The sequence below is a fragment of the Eubalaena glacialis genome, chromosome 3 (assembly GCF_028564815.1).
Source record: "Eubalaena glacialis isolate mEubGla1 chromosome 3, mEubGla1.1.hap2.+ XY, whole genome shotgun sequence".
Classification (NCBI taxonomy): domain Eukaryota; kingdom Metazoa; phylum Chordata; class Mammalia; order Artiodactyla; family Balaenidae; genus Eubalaena; species Eubalaena glacialis.
The window spans coordinates 63,493,278-63,512,835 of NC_083718.1; the positions used below are offsets into that span (position 1 = coordinate 63,493,278).

At 36.9% G+C, this 19,558-nt stretch overlaps 1 protein-coding gene across 1 annotated transcript in view; it reads left to right on the forward strand.

The window, feature by feature from the left end:
* The window catches only part of F5 (coagulation factor V), an 83,298-nt gene that overhangs the window by 17,721 nt on the left and 46,019 nt on the right, over nucleotides 1-19,558 (forward strand). The window contains exons 4-5 of the mRNA XM_061183123.1: nucleotides 16,890-17,102; nucleotides 18,652-18,795. Coding sequence (XP_061039106.1) covers nucleotides 16,890-17,102; nucleotides 18,652-18,795 — 357 coding nt within the window. The remainder of the gene's footprint in view (nucleotides 1-16,889; nucleotides 17,103-18,651; nucleotides 18,796-19,558) is intronic.

A 19,558-nucleotide genomic window follows, 5' to 3' on the forward strand; every position in this document is an offset into this window, starting at 1 on the left:
AACTACATTTCTGTCTCTGGTATTGTCTACAGGTAAAGACCCTGAGCTTTCATTCATGGATTATGTAACATTTATTTTGATTGTCCAGGAACCTTGTTGCTTTTTTAATTCTTGGCTATGCTTTAGTTAGGAGATAATTGGAAATCTGAGTCCTGGCAAGGAAAGATGTTACTGTATTTAGTGTGGAAGTCTCATGATGGCCTTTCATCCATAAACTGGAAGCATCTGACATAAATGCCAAGTTGTAGCATGGTGTTTTCAAATTACTCCCAGTTGCACCCCGTCCCCAGGTGTACAGTGTTACGTAGGGCAATGATGGGTAACCCTTTTGGCAGGATAGACAAATTGTGATTCATAAAAATGCTTACAAGAACATTCCTTTTAGAAATGTATTTAATAGGAATATGTTTTTAAACCAGTAAATAAAATATCTGCATCTGTACTTAATCATTTTAAAACTTTTTATCACTAAAAGAATTTCAGTTTGAGGCTAAAATTTCAGAAACTCTATAGCCAGTACATGCTGAACTGTTTGATTATAATGCTACACCTTTGAGCAAATTTTGTTGTCCAGTAAGATTTCTGAAGCTGTTTTGGTCCATTACCTTAAAAAGTTTGTCTCAGAGGGAATCTTAATATTATTCTTTGATTTATATTCTCACAATTTAAATGTGTGAGTTGCATTATGAGTACTATACAACAAAATTAGTTCTATAATATCCAGCTGTCTGCTGGTAAGCCAACTCTCCAAATAATAAATAAATAAACGAGCAAGTAAATAAATAACTTTTCCACCAGAGATTGTTCTTTGCATCTAAGTGTTGCCAAATTCTCTATATGAAAAAATATTTTTTCAAAACATTCCAATGCTTGACATCATGTAGTCAATTACATTTTTCACTTTGCATCTGAATATTTTGGGCTTATATAGGTACTTCTTTGAGTATATGATAAATACCTGAAACAAATTGTAAGGGCTAATATAATAATTCTTGTAAATCTAAAAACTATGAACTCTTCTATGAAAGAGACTTGCATGCCCTGTGCAATGAAACCAGGCTCTTTACAAAACATCAGCACTCTAATTTGCCCACTGCCTAAATTATAGCTTCTAAAAGAATGTTCTGAATCTTTAAATGCACACTGAACTGTTCACTAAGTTTATTAAATGGAGAGGAAAAGAGCTGTCCAAAAAAAAAAAATAACGAGGGAGGATTTCATGAACAAGCACCCTAATGGGTGATCAAAGTGGCTCTTTGTGTAACTTCACTTTTCCAAAGCTTGTACGCACCATTTTACATTTGAAAAAAAAAAACTCAGAGCCTCTTGGCAAATAATTAGTTCATCACGACAAGGGTAAACAAATCACAAAGCTGACTATGGACTAAGCAGGAAGTGAACAGAATTGAAAAAATATGAAATAAAGGGCTGCCCTTGTATAAAGAATTTATTCTAGCGAGAAGTTAAACAAGGACATTTTGTGCTCTAGCATAATAGTCTTTCCTGTTTATTTCTCATCTTTTCGGTTAAGAGTTTTAAACTTTCCGTTTTGATTACAAAGTCAAAATCAGATTTGCCAAAAATCTATTTCATAAATGCTTCCTCTAAATAGCTATTTACATTTCATACCTCATGTTATATAGGTTGCAAAAACAAATATACAACATGCCTGTTTTATTGTAGATGAAAGGTAAAATAAAATACTTTGCAATGAAAAGAATTAAAGCATTGAAAACTTATCCCCAAACTGTCTCATTAGTAATCCTCACTCAGTATAATTACAGAATCTATCTCCATATGCAAATTTATTTGTTTCAATATGTGCATAATTAATATTTTAGTAGTATAGTAACAATTAAAATCATTCATTCAATTATTTGAAATTTATCTTATGTGTTTTTTTAATATATATTCCACTTATAATTATCTTTTTTTTTAATTTTTAAATTTTATTTTATGTATTTTTTCATACAGCAGGTTCTTATTAGTTATCCGTTTTATACACATCAGTGTATACATGTCAATCCCAATCTCCCAATTCATCCCACCACCACCGCCCCCACCCCTGGCCACTTTCCCCCCTTGGTGTCCATATGTTTGTTCTCTACACCTGTGTCTCAATTTCTGCTCTGCAAACCGGTTCATCTGTACCATTTTCTAGGTTCCACATATATGTGTTAATATACGATATTTGTTTTTCTCTTTCTGACTTGCTTCACTCTGTATGACAGTCTGTAGATGCATCCACGTCTCAACAAATGACCCAATTTCATTCCTTTTTATGGCTGAGTAATATTCCATTGTATATATGTACCACATCTTCTTTATCCATTCGTCTGTCGATGGGCATTTAGGTTGCTTCCATGACCTGGCTATTGTAAATAGTGCTGCAATGAACATTGGGGTGCATGTGTCTTTTTTTTTTTTAATTTTTTTTTCAACTTTATTCTGTAAATTTATTTATTTATTTATGGGTACGTTGGGTCTTCATTGTTGTGCACAGGCTTTCTCTAGTTGTGGTGAATGGGGGCTACTCTTCGCTGCAGTGCACGGGCTTCTCATTGCAGTGGCTTTTCTTGCTGTGGAGCACAGGCTCTAGGCACACGGGCTTCAGTAGTTGTGGCACACGGGCTTAGTTGCTCCACGACACATGGGATCTTCCCTGACCAGGGCTCGAACCCGTGTCCCCTGCATTGGCAGGCGGATTCTTAACCACTGCGCCACCAGGGAAGTCCCACATGTCTCTTTTTGAACTATGGTTTTCTCTGGGTATATGCCCAGTAGTGGGATTGCTGGATCATATGGTAATTCTATTTTTAGTTTTTTAAGGAACCTCCATACTGTTCTCCATAGTGTCTGTATCAATTTACATTCCCACCAACAGTGCAAGAGGGTTCCCTTTTCTCCACACCCTCTCCAGCATTTGTTGTTTGTAGATTTTCTGATGATGCCCATTCTAACTGGTGTGAAGTGATACCTCATTGTAGTTTTGATTTGCATTTCTCTAATAATTAGTGATGTTGAGCAGCTTTTCATGTGCTTCTTGGCCATCTGTATGTCTTCTTTGAAGAAATGTCTATTTAGGTCTTCTGCCCATTTTTGGATTGGGTTGTTTGTTTCTTTAATATTGAGCTGCATGAGCTGTTTATATATTTTGGAGATTAATCCTTTGTTCGTTGATTCGTTTGCAAATATTTTCTCCCATTCTGAGGGTTGTCTTTTCGTCTTATTTATGGTTTCCTTTGCTGTGCAAAAGCTTTTAAGTTCCATTAGGTCCCATTTGTTTATTTTTGTTTTTATTTCCATTACTCTAGGAGGTGGATCAAAAAAGATCATGCTATGATTTATGTCAAAGAGTGTTCTTCCTATGTTTTCCTCTAAGAGTTTGATAGTGTCCGGTCTTACATTTAGGTTTCTAATCCATTTTGAGTTTATTTTTGTGTATGGTGTTAGGGAGTGTTCTAATTTCATTCTTTTACATGTAGCTGTCCAGTTTTCCCAGCACCGCTTATTGAAGAGACTGTCTTTTCTCCATTGTATATCCTTGCCTCCTTTGTCACAGATTAGTTGACCATAGGTACGTGGGTTTATCTCTGGGCTTTCTATCTTGTTCCATTGATCTATGTTTCTGTTTTTGTGCCAGTACCATATTGTCTTGATTACTGTAGCTTTATAGTATAGGCTGAAGTCAGGGAGTCTGATTCCTCTAGCTCCATGTTTTTCCCTCAAGACTGCTTTGGCTATTCGGGGTCTTTTGTGTCTCCATACAAATTTTAAGATTTTTTGTTCTAGCTCTGTAAAAAATGCCATTGGTAATTTGATAGGGATTGCACTGAATCTGTAGATTGCTTTGGGTAGTGTAGTCATTTTCACAATATTGATTCTTCCAATCCAAGAACATGGTATATCTCTCCATCTGTTGGTATCATCTTTAATTTCTTTCATCAGTATCTTAAGAGTTTTCTGCATACAGGTCTTTTGTCTCCCTAGGTAGGTTTATTCCTAGGTATTTTATTCTTTTTGTTGCAATGGTGTTGGAGTGTTTCCTTAATTTCTCTTTCAGATTTTTCATCATTAGTGTATAGGAATGCAAGAGATTTCTGTGCATTAATTTTGTATCCTGCAACTTTACCAAATTCATTGATTAGCTCTAGTAGTTTTCTGGTGGCATCTTTAGGATTCTCTATGTATAGTATCATGTCATCTGCAAACAGTGAGAGTTTTACTTCTTTTCCAATTTGGATTCCTTGTATTTCTTTTTCTTCTCTGATTGCCGTGGCTAGGACTTCCAAAGCTGTGTTGAATAATAGTGGCAAGAGTGGACATCCTTGTCTTGTTCCTATCTTAGAGGAAATGCTTTCAGTTTTTCACCATTGAGAATGATGTTTGCTGTGGGTTTGTGGTACATGGCCTTTATTATGTTGAGGTAGGTTCCCTCTATGCCCACTTTCTGGAGAGTGTTTATCATAAATGGGTGTTGAATTTTGTCAAAAGCCTTTTCTGCATCTATTGAGATGATCATATGGTTTTTCTTCTTCAATTTGTTAATATGATATATCACATTGATTGATTTGCATATACTGAGGAATCCTTGCATCCCTGGGATAAATCCCACTTGATCATGGTGTATGATCCTTTTAATGTGTTGTTGGATTCTGTTTGCCAGTATTTTGTTGAGGACGTTTGCATCTATATTCATCAGTGATATTGGTCTGTAATTTTCTTTTTTTGTAGTATCTTTGTCTGGTTTTGGTATCACTGTGATGGTGGCCTCATAGAATGAGTTTGGGAGTGTTCCTCCCTCTGCAATTTTTTGGAAGAGTTTGAGAAGGATGGGTGTTAGCTCTTCTCTAAATGTTTGATAGAATTCACCTGTGAAGCCATCCAGTCCTGGACTTTTGTTTGTTGGAAGATTTTTAATCACAGTTTCAAGTTCATTACTTGTGATTGGTCTGTTCATATTTTCTATTTCTTCCTGGTTCAGTCTTGGAAGGTTATACCTTTCTAAGAATTTGTCCATTTCTTCCAGGTTGTCCATTTTATTGGCATAGAGCTGCTTGTAGTAGTCTCTTAGGATGCTTTGTATTTCTGCGGTGTCTGCTGTGACTTCTTTTTCATTTCTAATTTTATTGATTTGAGTCCTCTCCCTCTTTTTCTTGATGAGTCTGGCTAATGGTTTATCAATTTTGTTTATCTTCTCAAGGAACAAGCTTTTAGTTTTATTGATGTTTGCTATTGTTTTCTTTGTTTCTATTTCATCTATTTCTGCTCTGATCTTTATGATTTCTTTCCTTCTGCTAACTTTGGGTTTTGTTTGTTCTTCTTTCTCTAGTGCCTTTAGGTGTAAGGTTAGCTTGTTTATTTGAGATTTTTCTTGTTTCTTGAAGTAGGCTATATAGCTATAAACTTCCCTCTTAGAACTGCTTTTGCTGCATCCCATAGGTTTTGGATCATCATGTTTTCATTGTCATTTGTCTCTAGGTATTTTTTGATTTCCTCTTTGATTTCTTCAGTGATCTCTTGGTTATTTAGTAACGTATTGTTTAGCCTCCATGTGTTTGCGTTTTTTATGTTTTTTTCCCTATAATTCATTTCTAATCTCAGAGCGTAGTGGTCAGAAAAGATGCTTGATATGATTTGAATTTTCTTAAATTTACTGAGGCTTGATTTGTGACCCAAGATGTGATCTATACTGGAGAATGTTCCATGCGCGCTTGAGAAGAAAGTGTAATCTGCTGTTTTTGGATGGAATGTCCTATAAATATCAATTAAATCTATCTGGTCTATAGTGTCGTTTAAAGCTTCTGTTTCCTTATTTATTTTCATTTTGGATGATCTGTCCATTGGTTTAAGTGAGGTGTTAAAGTCCCCCACTATTATTGTGTTATTGTTGATTTCCTCTTTTATAGCTGTTAGCAGTTGCCTTATGTATTGAGGTGCTCCTATGTTGGGTGCATATATATTTATAATTGTTATATCTTCTTCTTGGATTGATCCCTTGATCATTGTGTAATGTCCTTCCTTGTCTCTTGTAACATTATTTTAAAGTCTATTTTATCTGATATGAGTATTGCTACTCCAGCTTTCTCTTGATTTCCATTTGTATGGAATATCTTCTTCCATCCCCTGACTTTCAGTCTGTATGTATCCCTAGGTCTGAAGTGGGTCTCTTGTAGACAGCATATATATGGGTCTTGTTTTTGTATCCATTCAGCAAGCCTGTGTCTTTTGGTTGGAGCATTTAATCCATTCACGTTTAAGGTAATTATCGATATGTATGTTCCTATGACCATTTTCTTAATTGTTTTGGGTTTGTTGTTGTAGGTCCTTTTCTTCTCTTGTGTTTCCCACTTAGAGAAGTTCCTTTAGCATTTGTTGTAGAGCTGGTTTGGTGGTGCTGAATTCTCTTAGCTTTTCCTTGTCTGTAAAGCTTTTGAGTTCTCCATCGAATCTGAATGAGATCCTTGCCGGGTAGAGTAATCTTGGTTGTAGTTTATTCCCTTTCATCACTTTAAATATGTCATGCCACTCCCTTCTGGCTTGTAGAGTTTCTGCTGAGAAATCAGCTGTTAACCTTATGGGAGTTCCCTTGTATGTTATTTGTCATTTTTCCCTCACTGCTTTCAATAATTTTTGTCTTAATTTTTGCCAGTTTGATTACTATGTGTCTCAGCATGTTTCTCCTTGGGTTTATCCTGTATGGGACTCTCTGTGCTTCCTGGACTTGGGTGGCTATTTCCTTTCCCATGTTAGGGGAGTTTTCGACTATAATGTCTTCAAATATTTTCTCGGGTCCTTTCTCTCTCTCTTCTCCTTCTGGGACCCCTATAATGAGAATGTTGTTGCGTTTAATGTTGTCCCAGAGGTCTCTTAGGCTGTCTTCATTTCTTTTCATTCTTTTTTCTTTATTCTGTTCTGCAGCAGTGAATTCCACCATTCTGTCTTCCAGGTCACTTATCCGTTCTTCTGCCTCAGTTATTCTGCTATTGATTCCTTCTAGCGTAGTTTTCATTTCAATTATTGTATTGTTCATCTCTGTTTGTTTGTTCTTTAATTCTTCTAGGTCTTTGTGAAACATTTCTTGCATCTTCTCGATCTTTGCCTCCATTCTTTTTCCGAGGTCCTGGATCATCTTCACTATCATTCTTCTGAATTCTTTTTCTGGAAGGTTGCCTATCTCCACTTCATTTGGTTGTTTTTCTGGGGTTTTAACTAGTTCCTTCATCTGGTACATAGCTCTCTGCCTTTTCATCTTGTCTATCTTTCTGTGAATGTGGTTTTTGTTCCACAGGCTGCAGGATTGTAGTTCTTCTTGCTTCTGCTGTCTCTTTATCTTATGTTTAATTAACATGTGAATGTGAAATTCTCAGTAATTTACTCTGGTCAATGAGGTAGACATTAAAAACCATTATGTGTTCAAATAAACCTGGATATGTAACACCATTTAAAATTAAGTTTGACATTGTTAGATAATTGGTTACGCTGCTATATCTAGCATGTGTTAGAGCCTCTTACGTGATTCTTAGAAAATTATATTGGTTGCTCTCATTACAGTTGAACAATGTGTCCTGATTATGGCTTCTCCATTGAAGTGGCCCTATAAGAAATCTAGAAGTGAAATCCATCACAACCAGTGCACCAGCATGTAATCTACTATTAACTGGGCTGTGAGCCCCTCAGGGTCTCCAGCTGTCTTCCTTACATTTGTGCCCTGGCACCTAACCCAGAGCCTGGAACATAGATGATGATGATGACAATCATTACTGAACTAAACTGAGGGACTGAGGACCCGATTGGAAAGTAGAGACCATGTGTTATTTTCCACCTGCTCTGAAACGTATTAATTTTGTTGGTGATTGTGAGCAGTTACCTGATCTTACTACCAGTTCTTACCCCCTTTAGAATAGATTCAGTCTTTCTCACGTGTATTAAGAGAAATTAAGAACACAAGATAAATCATATCAGAAGTATGAAGTTCATTTCTTCATAAATGAAAGAGGTTATGTTAATTTAAAAATGGCTTGGAAAGGAAATAGCCAAAATACTAAAGTATATTAGCACAGGTTGCCATAGCATTGGTTAGGTGACAGACATTTTACATATATTTTTCAGTCCACAGAACCCATCAAAATGATAATATTATTGCTAGAAAATGATTATATTATCTTAAGTTATGAATGAGAAAACTGAGGCTGAAAGGGAGGTTAAGAAATTTTCCCAAATTCACACAGTTAGCAAGTAGTACAACCAAGAAATTTCAATTCTTGCCCACAAACTCATGTACTTTCTCCCACAGTCTAGCAGGAGAAAGTATCATTAATCATATAATTTCACAAATATTTTAATTATAGTATCATCACAATTTTCAATTAAATATTTGTGAAATTATATGATATATATCAGATATCAGAGAATGAGTAAACTGACCTATAGGATATGTTTATCCAGAGAAAGAGGAAGAACTTCAAAAGTTCTCTTTCACCCTACAAAGAATATCACATTTTGTCCTTTTGAGAGCTTATGAATGCCATTTGCTACTATAGGAATTTCCTATATATAGTAGAATCACAGTTGGAACAGTGGAAGTATTACGTCCAGAAACATCATTTTTTAACCATGAGATCACAAAGCATGAAGCATTGAATAAGGGTCATCATGCTTGATTCAACATAGCTTTAGTCAACAATTTGCCATGAGAATTCCAGTCAACAGTCAAGGTTTAACCTGAGAGGGCAGATCTCCTTATCAGTCCTGTTTGTGCTTTGCTACCAAAGCTATTTTGCAACTTTCCAGAGATAATTCATTGTATTTATTAGCAGAGACTCTTCCTCATAAAATCTTTTTTCTTTTTGACTTAGAGTGGAATAATATTATTATTCACAGGAAGTTATTTCAGCTTTTAACATTTCTCAGCTCCTGATAATTTTAACACTCAAATCCTTTTTATCAACGGAGTGAAAGCTCAGCCTATTAAATATTGGTTATCCGTGTCAAAAGGATATCTCTTGTGGGGAAAAAAAAGATACAACAGAGTCCCATGTTAAGCTTTTCACTAGCACAAGGGTCACAAACTTAGATGCCTACAGCAGCCAGGAGGGTAATTCAATGAAAAACTTAGTCCAGTAGGGACTGGTGATCAGATAGGTAGTGTCCTATCTGAAGGGGGCATCCAGGACTCAGATCCAGCCAGATTCTATGCAGGAATTTGATCCAGTGTCACCAGATCTCCAGGTTTTTATTTGTTGTTGTTGCTATTCTTTAAGAGAAACCAGCAACCAGATTCTTATATAATATCTCCATATTGTTAATGTTGGCATTTAATATGTTTTAATACCATGCAATTCTAACAAACATACACATGAGTTTAGACTTTATGACCTTGCTTCTAGACCATAGGACCTTAAATCTTAAGAGTTCAGTAAACACTCATTGAGCACCTTCTCCATGCTAGGTACTGTGAAAGGCACCAGAGATACTAAGACAAATACAATCCAGCACCTGTCTTTGAGTCGCTCATTTTCTAGTGACAGAAATGTGCATGGTACAAATAATTATTATCTAGTAGGAAGAAATAAAATTAATCATATAATCTCACACATATCAATACTTAATTATAAATTGTGGTGAGTGCTGTAAAAGAAAAAAAAAACAGCACAATCATAGATCAGGGAAGAAGTAAGCTTACACTTGACATCTGAAGGATGAGCACACATTTATCCAAAGGAAGAAAAGGAGGAAGAACACTCTAGGCAGAGGGAATAATATCTACAAAGACCCTGAGCTAGGATGTAACTTGGCATTTCTGGGAAACTAAAAGGAGACCCAAGTGTGACTGATACATAGTAAACAAGGGGAAAAGTCACACATGTTGAGAATGGAGAGAGAAGTAGGGGTGGATCATAAATGGACCTGTGGTCGATGTTAAGGAGTTTGAGAAATAAGAGGCCATTGTCAGGATTTTAAGCAGGAACATGGCAAAGTAAGATATGGGGTTTTAAGGGATCATTCTGTCTACAGGCTGGGAAATAGATTATGAGGGTCCTCTTATGCCAGAATCCCAGTGACCAGTTAACAGGCTAATTCTGGAGTCTAGGCTTGTCCTAGAGTGATGCCTATAGAGATACAGAGAAGAGTGCAAACTTGGAATATATTTTAGACATAGTAAATTGCTGTGGAGTACAAAATATGCATGGCATAGAGATGCAAATGGAGATGATACTGGATAGGTAGACTGGGCAAACTCATGAATAACTTCAGCTGCCATAGTAACAAACTTAGTCTTTATCCTGTGGGTAAGACAAAAGTTTGATGGAATGAGTTGACACAGTTGGATTTGTGTTGACCTAATAGTAACCTGATTCAGTCTCCTGGCTTCAGTAAAGACTTTATGGTCCATCCATAACTAGTCTTTTTTTTTTCCCTATGCTCTAAGCTAATCATCTACAATAAATTGGCAGCTTCTGAAGGTATTAAAGTCCATCTTCCTATCTCTAAAGCAAATGAAATCATGACTACAATATTACTTCAAGTTTGGTTGTATTCTCTTCCATACATAGAATGGTGTCCTATGGAGAACATGTCAGTGAATCTAGATGTACCTATTCAAATCTTCTACCTTATGACTTCCATACTCAGAACCTCATGTGGTACAGCAATGCATGTTGCTGCAGTGCCTAAATGCCCCATTGCTGATGGATGCATATGCCTTGTTTCCCACTCCCATCTGAAGAGCCCAAATGTATTCTGATGCCATGCATATTCACATGAGTGTTTCTGAGTGGAATAGATTTTCCTGATGATGTGCAATTAGACAAGGGTAGCTGACACTGCTACAACATAAACTATTTCTTATAGAAATTCAGCATCTCAGAGTCTGGCTTTTGGACATGAGGGACCATATTTACCCTTTTGCTTAACAATTAGACAGGCAGACAAAATAACATAAAACAGTTTTCAGACACTGAACAATAGACAATGCAAGAGAACGATCCATGACGGAATAACAACAAATGAGGTGAGCCCTCTGCCTGGAGAGAGTTTCCAGGGCACAGCACAATGAGGGTGAACCCAAACAGAGCCCAGCAGTCTCTTTGAGTTGAAGAAATAGAGTTTAGACTTTGGGTAGGCCATAGTGTCTGGAACCTGTGATTTGTAGGGCAGAGTCCTAGAGAGAATGGTACAGCCACAGAGAAAGAGCTCTTGCGAATCCAGTGAGAGGTCCTGTCAAGTCTTCAACTAAGTACTAATATGCACACGTATGTGAGGAAAGTATTAATGGTAAGGTAAATACCACCAAAAAGAAACAGACAGAACAATCCCTAGACCACACACAGGGTCAGGAATAGTGTATGTTCCCACCATCAAAAGTGGAAAGACCTCCTAATAAATGGGTACTGTGTAGAATCACCAGAAGGAACAGAAGTTGGACAAAATTAGTCTAGACTATAGGCTGCTCAGGAGATGACAAAGCTTTAAAAGTAAGACTTGAAAGTATAAAATTGATTCCAAGCGTCTGAACTATGTGTCAGCATAAAATCCAATACTTGTTACAAGAATGCAACAAAATCCCAAAACCAACATGTAAAACTCACAATGGTAATAAAAATTAATGTGTTCAAAAAATCAGGAGAATCACTACCCATAATCAAGAAAAAAATCAATCAGTAAAAACAGATCCAGAAAAAGAACATACACACACTACTATATATAAGATAGATTACCAACAAAGACCTACTGTATAGCACGGGGAACTCTACTCAATATTCTGGGATAACCTATATGAGAAAAGAATCTAAAAAAAATGAATATATGTATATGTATAACTGAATCACTCTGCTGGACACCTGAAACTAACACAACATTGTGAATCAACTATATTAAAATAAAATTTAAATTTTAAAAAAGAAATGATAGTACTAGCAAGCAAAGACATTAAGATAACCATTATACATATTCTCCATATGTTCTAGAAGGTAGAGAAGAGTATGAGCATGATGAGAGAGATGGAATGTTAAAAAAAAAACAAAACATAAATGGAACCTCTATAGATAAATACAGTAGCTGAAATGGTAAGTACACTGGATGAGATTAACAGCACATTAGACACTGGAGAAGAAATATTAAAGAACATTAATACATAATGTTAGAAACTATCCAAAATAAAACATGCAAATAAAAATGACTGAACAAAATGAACAGAGCTTCAGTGAACTATGGGACAATATCAAGTGATCTGACATATGTGTACAGTTAACCCTTAAAAAATGTGGGGATTGGGGCACCAACCCTCCACACAGTTGAAAATCCACATGTAATTTTAGTCTGTCCTCTATATCTGTGGTTCTGCATCTGCAGATTCAACCAACCATGGATGGTGTAGTACATATTTGTTGGAAAAAACCCATGTATAAGTGTACCTGCACAGTTTAAACCATGTTGTTCAAGGGTAAACTGTAATTAGAATCCTAGTAAAGGAAGGGACAGAAAAAAATATTCAAAGAAATAGTGGCTGAAAACTTTCAAACTGTGATGAAAACTATAAACCTACAAAGTCAGGAGGCTTAACAAAACCAAGAAGAAGAAACATGAATAAAACCACACCAAGGCACATCATAATCAAATTGCTGAAAACCAGTGATGAAGAGAAAATGTTGAAAACAGTCAGAGGAGATAAGTCACAGAGAGGGGGCTTCCCGGGTGGTGCAGTGGTTAAGAATCCACCTGCCAATGCAGGGGACATGGGTTCGAGCCCTGGTCCAGGAAGATCCCACATGCCGTGGAGCAGCTAAGCCCGTGTGCCACAACTACTGAGCCTGCGCTCTACAGCCCGTGAGCCACAACTACTGAGCCTGTGCACCTAGAGCCTGTGCTCCGCAACAAGAGGCGCCACTGCAATGAGAAGCCCGTGCACCGCAACGAAGAGTAGCCCCTGCTCATCGCAACTGGAGAAAGCCTACGTGCAGCAATGAAGACCCAATGCAGCCAAAAAATAAATTTAATTAATTAATTAATTTTTTAAAAGTCACAGAGGAAAAAAAATAGAATGATAGCAGATATCATTAGAAACAATGCGAGCCAGAAGATAGTTAGGGACATCTTTAAAGTACTGGGTGTGGGGGGATGGGGACAATCTGTCCACTTGACATTCTACACCAAGGAAAAATATTCTTTTAAAATGAAGGCAAAATAAAGACTGTTTTAGACATGCAAAGCAGGAACAATTTCTCATTAGCAGACCTGGAAAAAAAAATGTTAAAAGAAGTACTTTAGGCAGAAAAAGATTATATCAGAGAGATATTTGGGGCCACAAGAAGGGATAAAAATTCCAGAAATGGGTAAGTATGGAGAAAATTTTTCTTCATTTTTAATCTCTTAAAAAGATAACTAATTATCTAAACTGGAAAGCAAAAAATAACGACAGTTTATTATGGGGTATATTATATATGTAGAAGTGAAATGGATGACAACCATAGCACAAAGGCTGGGAGGGGGAAGATGGAAATATACTATTGCAAATTTCTTATAATATAAGTAAAATGGTATAAGATTATTTGAAGGTAGACTATGATAAGTTAAAGTTGTATTTTGTAAGCTGAAGGGCATTGCCAATAAAACAAAGCAAAGCTAATCAACCAATAGTGGAGATAAAAAGGAAACATAAAAAATACTCAATTAATCCAAAAGAAAGTAGGAAAGAAAAGAAAATAATGAATAAAAGCCAGATGGACAAATAGAAAACTATAGCAGAATGGTAGATTTAAACCCAACCATATCAATAATTATATTAAAAGCAAATGGGAAGAACACGACAACTAAGAGATTTTAAGATTGAATAAAAAGCAACACCCAACTTTATGCTGAACTCAAGAAATCCACGTTAAAGACAAAGATAAAAAGTAAAGGATTGAAGGTATACCATACTAACTAACTATAATCAAACAAAATGGATGTGTCATTCCATTTATATGACAATATAGGAAAGTAAAACATAGTGACAGAAAGTAAATCAATGGTTGCATGTGTCCAGAGAACAGGGGAAGGTATGGCTACAAATGGCACATGGAAACTTTTTGGAGTGATGGAAATCTTCTGTACCTCAATAGTGATGGTAGCTATAGAACTGTACTTATTTGTCAAAATTCAGCAAATATTGTACTTAAAATTGGTGAATTGGGGCTTCCCTGGTGGCGCAGTGGTTGAGAATCTGCCTGCCAATGCAGGGGACATGGGTCCGAGCCCTGGTCTGGGAAGATCCCACATGCCGCGGAATAACTAGGCCTGTGAGCCACAACTCCTGAGCCTGCGCGACTGGAGCCCATGCTCTGCAACAAGAGAGGCCGCGATAGTGAGAGGCCCGCGCACTGAGATGAAGAGTGGCCCCCGCTTGCCACAACTAGAGAAAGCCCTTGCACAGAAACGAAGACCCAACACGCCAAAAATAAATAAATAAATAAATAAAAGACTACTACTAAAAAAAAAAAAAAAAAGATGCAAAAAAAAAAAATTGGTGAATTGTATTGTTTGTAATTTATACCTTAATAAAGATGGTGAAAGGAAGGGGGACCGAGTGAGAGAGAGAGAGAGAAAGAAGTGGGGAGGAATAAAGAGGAGAAGAAAAGGAACAGAGGGGAGGGAAGGGAAGAAAAGAAACTAACCATTTGTTTTCAAAAACTACAGTCACTTCAGTAAGAGTAGTTTCCGCTGGCCCTTTACTCCATTATGTAAAACATTTTAGCCCTTTTTTCTGATCCTTATTTTCTACCCACATCTACAGTCTGATGGTCTTACCTTCCACCTCAAGAAATTTATTGACTGTTGTACTAAACAAAGATAACTGTATCCTAAAGAGAAATTCTGGCACCAGCCAGTGATGTGAAACTTTCACCTAATTAAATGAGGAATGCCTCAGAAGAAACTGCCCTTCTCACTTGCTATCTATGACAACGACCTCTGCCCTTCCTGACCTCACTTGCTCCATCTCTAGCCACATCTTCTCTTTGTTGTTGAAAGCCCCACCCAACCCTCTGCACCGCTTTTACTCTTCAGCATCACAGTTCCCTTTCTTCAATAAGGAAGACCATTTCTATATCCTCCCCCGTCTCCCACCAGTAGGGAAAGTTGAATACACATGAAAGTGTTACTAGTGGGCCTTTGGGTACACAAAGGACCAAAGTAAGGCATGTAAACTTCAGACGGTAGATATATTTTATACAAGGACAATTAGACTGCATATAGGATAGACTTTAAGACTCTGGGGAAAGAGTTGGGATAATCAGATGGTGGAGATGTGATAAACTGATAAAACAGGGCTAAGGGTGGCATCAGTTGGAAAGAAGACATGAAATACAGAGCAAAACAATATATAAACAGATCTGAGTGTACTTACAACCACTTAAACCCATGCTAACAGGTGATTAAATATAAGATATCTTACCTACAGACTGGGAGAAAATATTTGCAAACGATGTGGCCAACAAGGACTTAATCTCCAAAATGTGCAAACAGCTCATACAACTCAATAATGGCAACAACAAGAACAAAAAAAAACCAAACAACCCAATCAAAAAATGGACAGAAGACCTGAATAGACACTTCTACTCCAAAGAAGACATACAAGATGGTCAATAGACACATGAAAAGATGCTCAACATTGCTAATTATTAGAGAAATGCAAATCAAAACTACAATGAGATATCACCTCACAACAGTCAGAATGGCATCATTTAAAAGCCTACAAATAACAAATGCTGGAGAGGGTGTGGAGAAAAGGGAACCCTCCTACACTGTTGGTGGGAACATAAATTGGTGCAGCCACTATGGAAACAGAATGGAGGTTCCTCAAAAAACTAAAAATAGAGTTGCCATATGATCCAGCAATCCCACTCCTGGGCATATATCTGGACAAAACTCTAATCTGGAAAGATACATATACCCCAATGTTCATACCAGCACTATTTACAATAGCCAAGACATGGAAGCAACCTAAATGTCCATTGACAGATGAATGGATAAAGAAGATGTGGTATATATATATAATGGAATACTACTCAGCCATAAAAAAGAATGAAATAATGCCATTTGCAGCAACATGGATGGACCTAGAGATTATCATACTAAGTGAAGTAAGTCAGACAGAGAAAGACAAATATATGATATCACTTATATGTGGAATTTGAAATATGATACAAATGAACTTATTTACAAAACAGAAACAGACCACAGACATAGAATGCAAACTTATGGTTACCAAAGGGAAAAGGGGATGGGAGAGGGATAAATTAGGTGTTTGGGATTAGCAGATACAAACTGCTATATATAAAATAGATAAGCAACAAGCTCCTACTGTATAGCACAGGGAACTATATTCAATATCCTGTAATAAATGATAATGGAAAATAATATATAAAAGAAGATATAGATATAGCTATATAATTGAATCACTTTGCTGTATATCAGAAACTAACACAACACTGTAAATCAACTGTACTTCAATAAAAAATTTAAAAATTAAAAAAAAGATGTCTTGTCATGCATCACAGAGATGATATAACCCATCTTCATATTCTGAGATGATTTTCTGATCAAAGATGATTCACTTATCTGATTATATTTAAATAATAATTATTTAGATACTCTGGAAAATTAACTTGCTAAACTTTAAATAATGTACTAGTAACATTTCTTGTTCACTTCAGGTCACCATGGATCAAAGCCTTTATAATTACATAGACATAGAAGTGGATATATGTGAATCTTTCCAAATAATGACAGCTTTCTATAGAAAGGCATATATATCTTCATAGAGAACTTATGTCCCCCCAGACTTGAGAGTGATGAAAAAGTTGTTCTCAGAAACTATCCAGATGTTTTCACGGCTTTTACGTCTCCAGGTGCTTCTTACCCTGACCACACATTCCCTGTGGAGAGGATGGATGATTCTGTAGCTCCAGGCCAAGAATATACCTATGAGTGGAATATCAGTGAGGACAGTGGGCCCACCCACAATGACCCTCCATGCCTCACATATATCTATTACTCCTATGAAAATCTGGTACACGACTTCAACTCTGGACTGATTGGACCTCTGCTTATTTGTAAGAAAGGTAAAAAAAATAAAAATAAAAACAGCAAGATGTTGGATTGGTAAAGATACTATAATGGAATGAAGCTTCGGAGTGTCTTGGTATCTTTTCGTAAATCAAGCAGAGAAGGGTGCAGAAACCAGATCATCGTTTGACATTGCTATTTGAGGATTTGCAATCTTCCTCTGTTTCTTCAACCCCTCCTTCATCTCGGTCCTGGGAGTCTCTCCCAAGTAAATCTCTGTCTGAGAGTATGTTCTGCTGCCATGCCCATATGATCCGTAACATTTACCTCAAGGCCAAGTCTTTTTGAAAGTACACAGCAGTCCGTACTCTGCTGAGAGTACTTGGAAAGAGCTTTGAGTAATATATCTGAGGTTTGGGTTGGTCATTTGGTCTACAAACACACAAAACTCCAGGTTCCTTTCTTGTAAACAAGCTGAACACTTTGTGTGGTAGGTTTCAAACACACTCAACAGACTTTATAAGAAATTTCATTGGCTGGGCTTCTTAGGAGCAAGCTTGGACTTTTATTTTACCCCAAACAAATTCATCCCATCTTTCATTAAAACAAACAACCACAACAAACTGCACTGTGGGAGATAATGTGATGGATTCACCATCTGTCTATACATACACGCATACCATACCTACATACATTCCTAATTCATTTATTCACTATACAAATACATATTTTCATTGCCTGGTATAGAGAAGATACTGTGATGACACCGAAAAAATTTTAAACTTATAAAAGTCTCTTCTTTCATTTTACTATCAGGTGCATTTTTTACTCATGAGAGTGGATTAATCTTGACCCTCTCAACCAATTCTCTAGTGTCCCATTACAAGATGGCTATATTAAACTTGGAGTGTGATGCTTTTACCAAATGAGCTACAGTACCTATGCATTATTTTTTTTAATATAAATTTATTTATTTATTTATTTATTTTTGGCTGCGTTGGGTCTTTGTTGCTGTGCACAGGCTTTCTCTAGTTGGCGGCGAGCGGGGGCTACTCTTCATTGCAGTGCGCGGGCTTCTCATTGTGGTGGTTTCTCTTGTGGAGCACGGGCTCTAGGTGCATGGACTCAGTAGTTGTGGCTCACGGGCTCTAGAGTGCAGGCTCAGTAGTTGTGGTGCACGGGCTTAGTTGCTCCACGACATGTGGGATCTTCCCGGACCAGGGCTCGAACCTGTGTCCCCTGAATCAGCAGGTGGATTCTTAATCACTGCACCACCAGGGAAGTCCCTGCTTGACTTATTGACACTGGAAGAAATGTATACTTTTACTAAAGCCTTGACAGTCACCAAATGTTTTCTCTCTGTGCCAGATCAAATTTACTTTTAAAGCCCCATTCCTCAAGGCTATCAGGTGCCAGAAAAAACAAGGTGGCACGAGGATTTTAATAAGCCTTCAATCATTATTACTTGATAGATGCTATTTTTATAAGAACATTTTACAGTTGACATCATTATGATTGGCTGCTTATCTTAAACTCTGTTATCTAGGAATAGCTAATGAGAGCCTTCTATCTGGGATGCTATTAAAAGTATGTCTTTTTTCACAGGCACCCTAACTGAGGATGGGATACAGAAGATGTTTGACAAGCAACATGTACTGATGTTTGCTGTGTTTGATGAAAGTAAAAGCTGGAACCAGACATCATCCCTAATGTACACAGTCAATGGCTATGTGAATGGGACAATGCCAGGTAACACGTGGGCTGTGTACTATCCAAAAATAGTTGAAGCATTGATCCCATTGTTTTCCTAAAGGCACTAAGGTAGTTGACCATACTCACTATTTTTTAACTCCTAATCTGAAAGGTGATGTAATCTGGTTCAGTGGTTCTCAAGGTTTAATCTTTTTTTTTTTTTAACTAGCAAGTACAACAGACAAATTAGAAGCTACCTAAGAGAAGCAGTGTCCAGTCTTATTACATGTAGTGCTCTGAGCAGGTTTCACCTTGGCCTACATCTCCAGGAAGACATCCTGGATATCAGCTTAGTCTCCTTCAGTGAGTTGTGTGGTTCCTGCTGCATGGTGACCATGTTTTCTTCCAGAGAGGAAGCCCTACGAAACAGAGTTCAAGGCCAATCCTCAGCAGGAAGGGTCAGCAGGAAGAATGCAATGAAGACACAGTGAAGATGAACAGGAGATTAGGAGAAATATCCAACATACAAAAATACTACTAGCATTTCAAAAGATGATGGATGAGTAATATTCAATGGCATATGGAATGTTTTTCTCTTGAATCATTTACATGTAGACTCTTGTGAAAAAGCAAAATCATAACAATTGTTAAGAGAAAAAAAACTGATCCCCACCTAAACCACTTCTACTTCTCTCTGATAGAAATGACCTAGAACCAAAGATCCTGTGGGGGAAAAATGGGAAAAATGAAAATATTACTTTACTAAATAAACTATGCTTCAAAACACTAAGTTTCTCTATATAGAGGCTCTATATAGAGG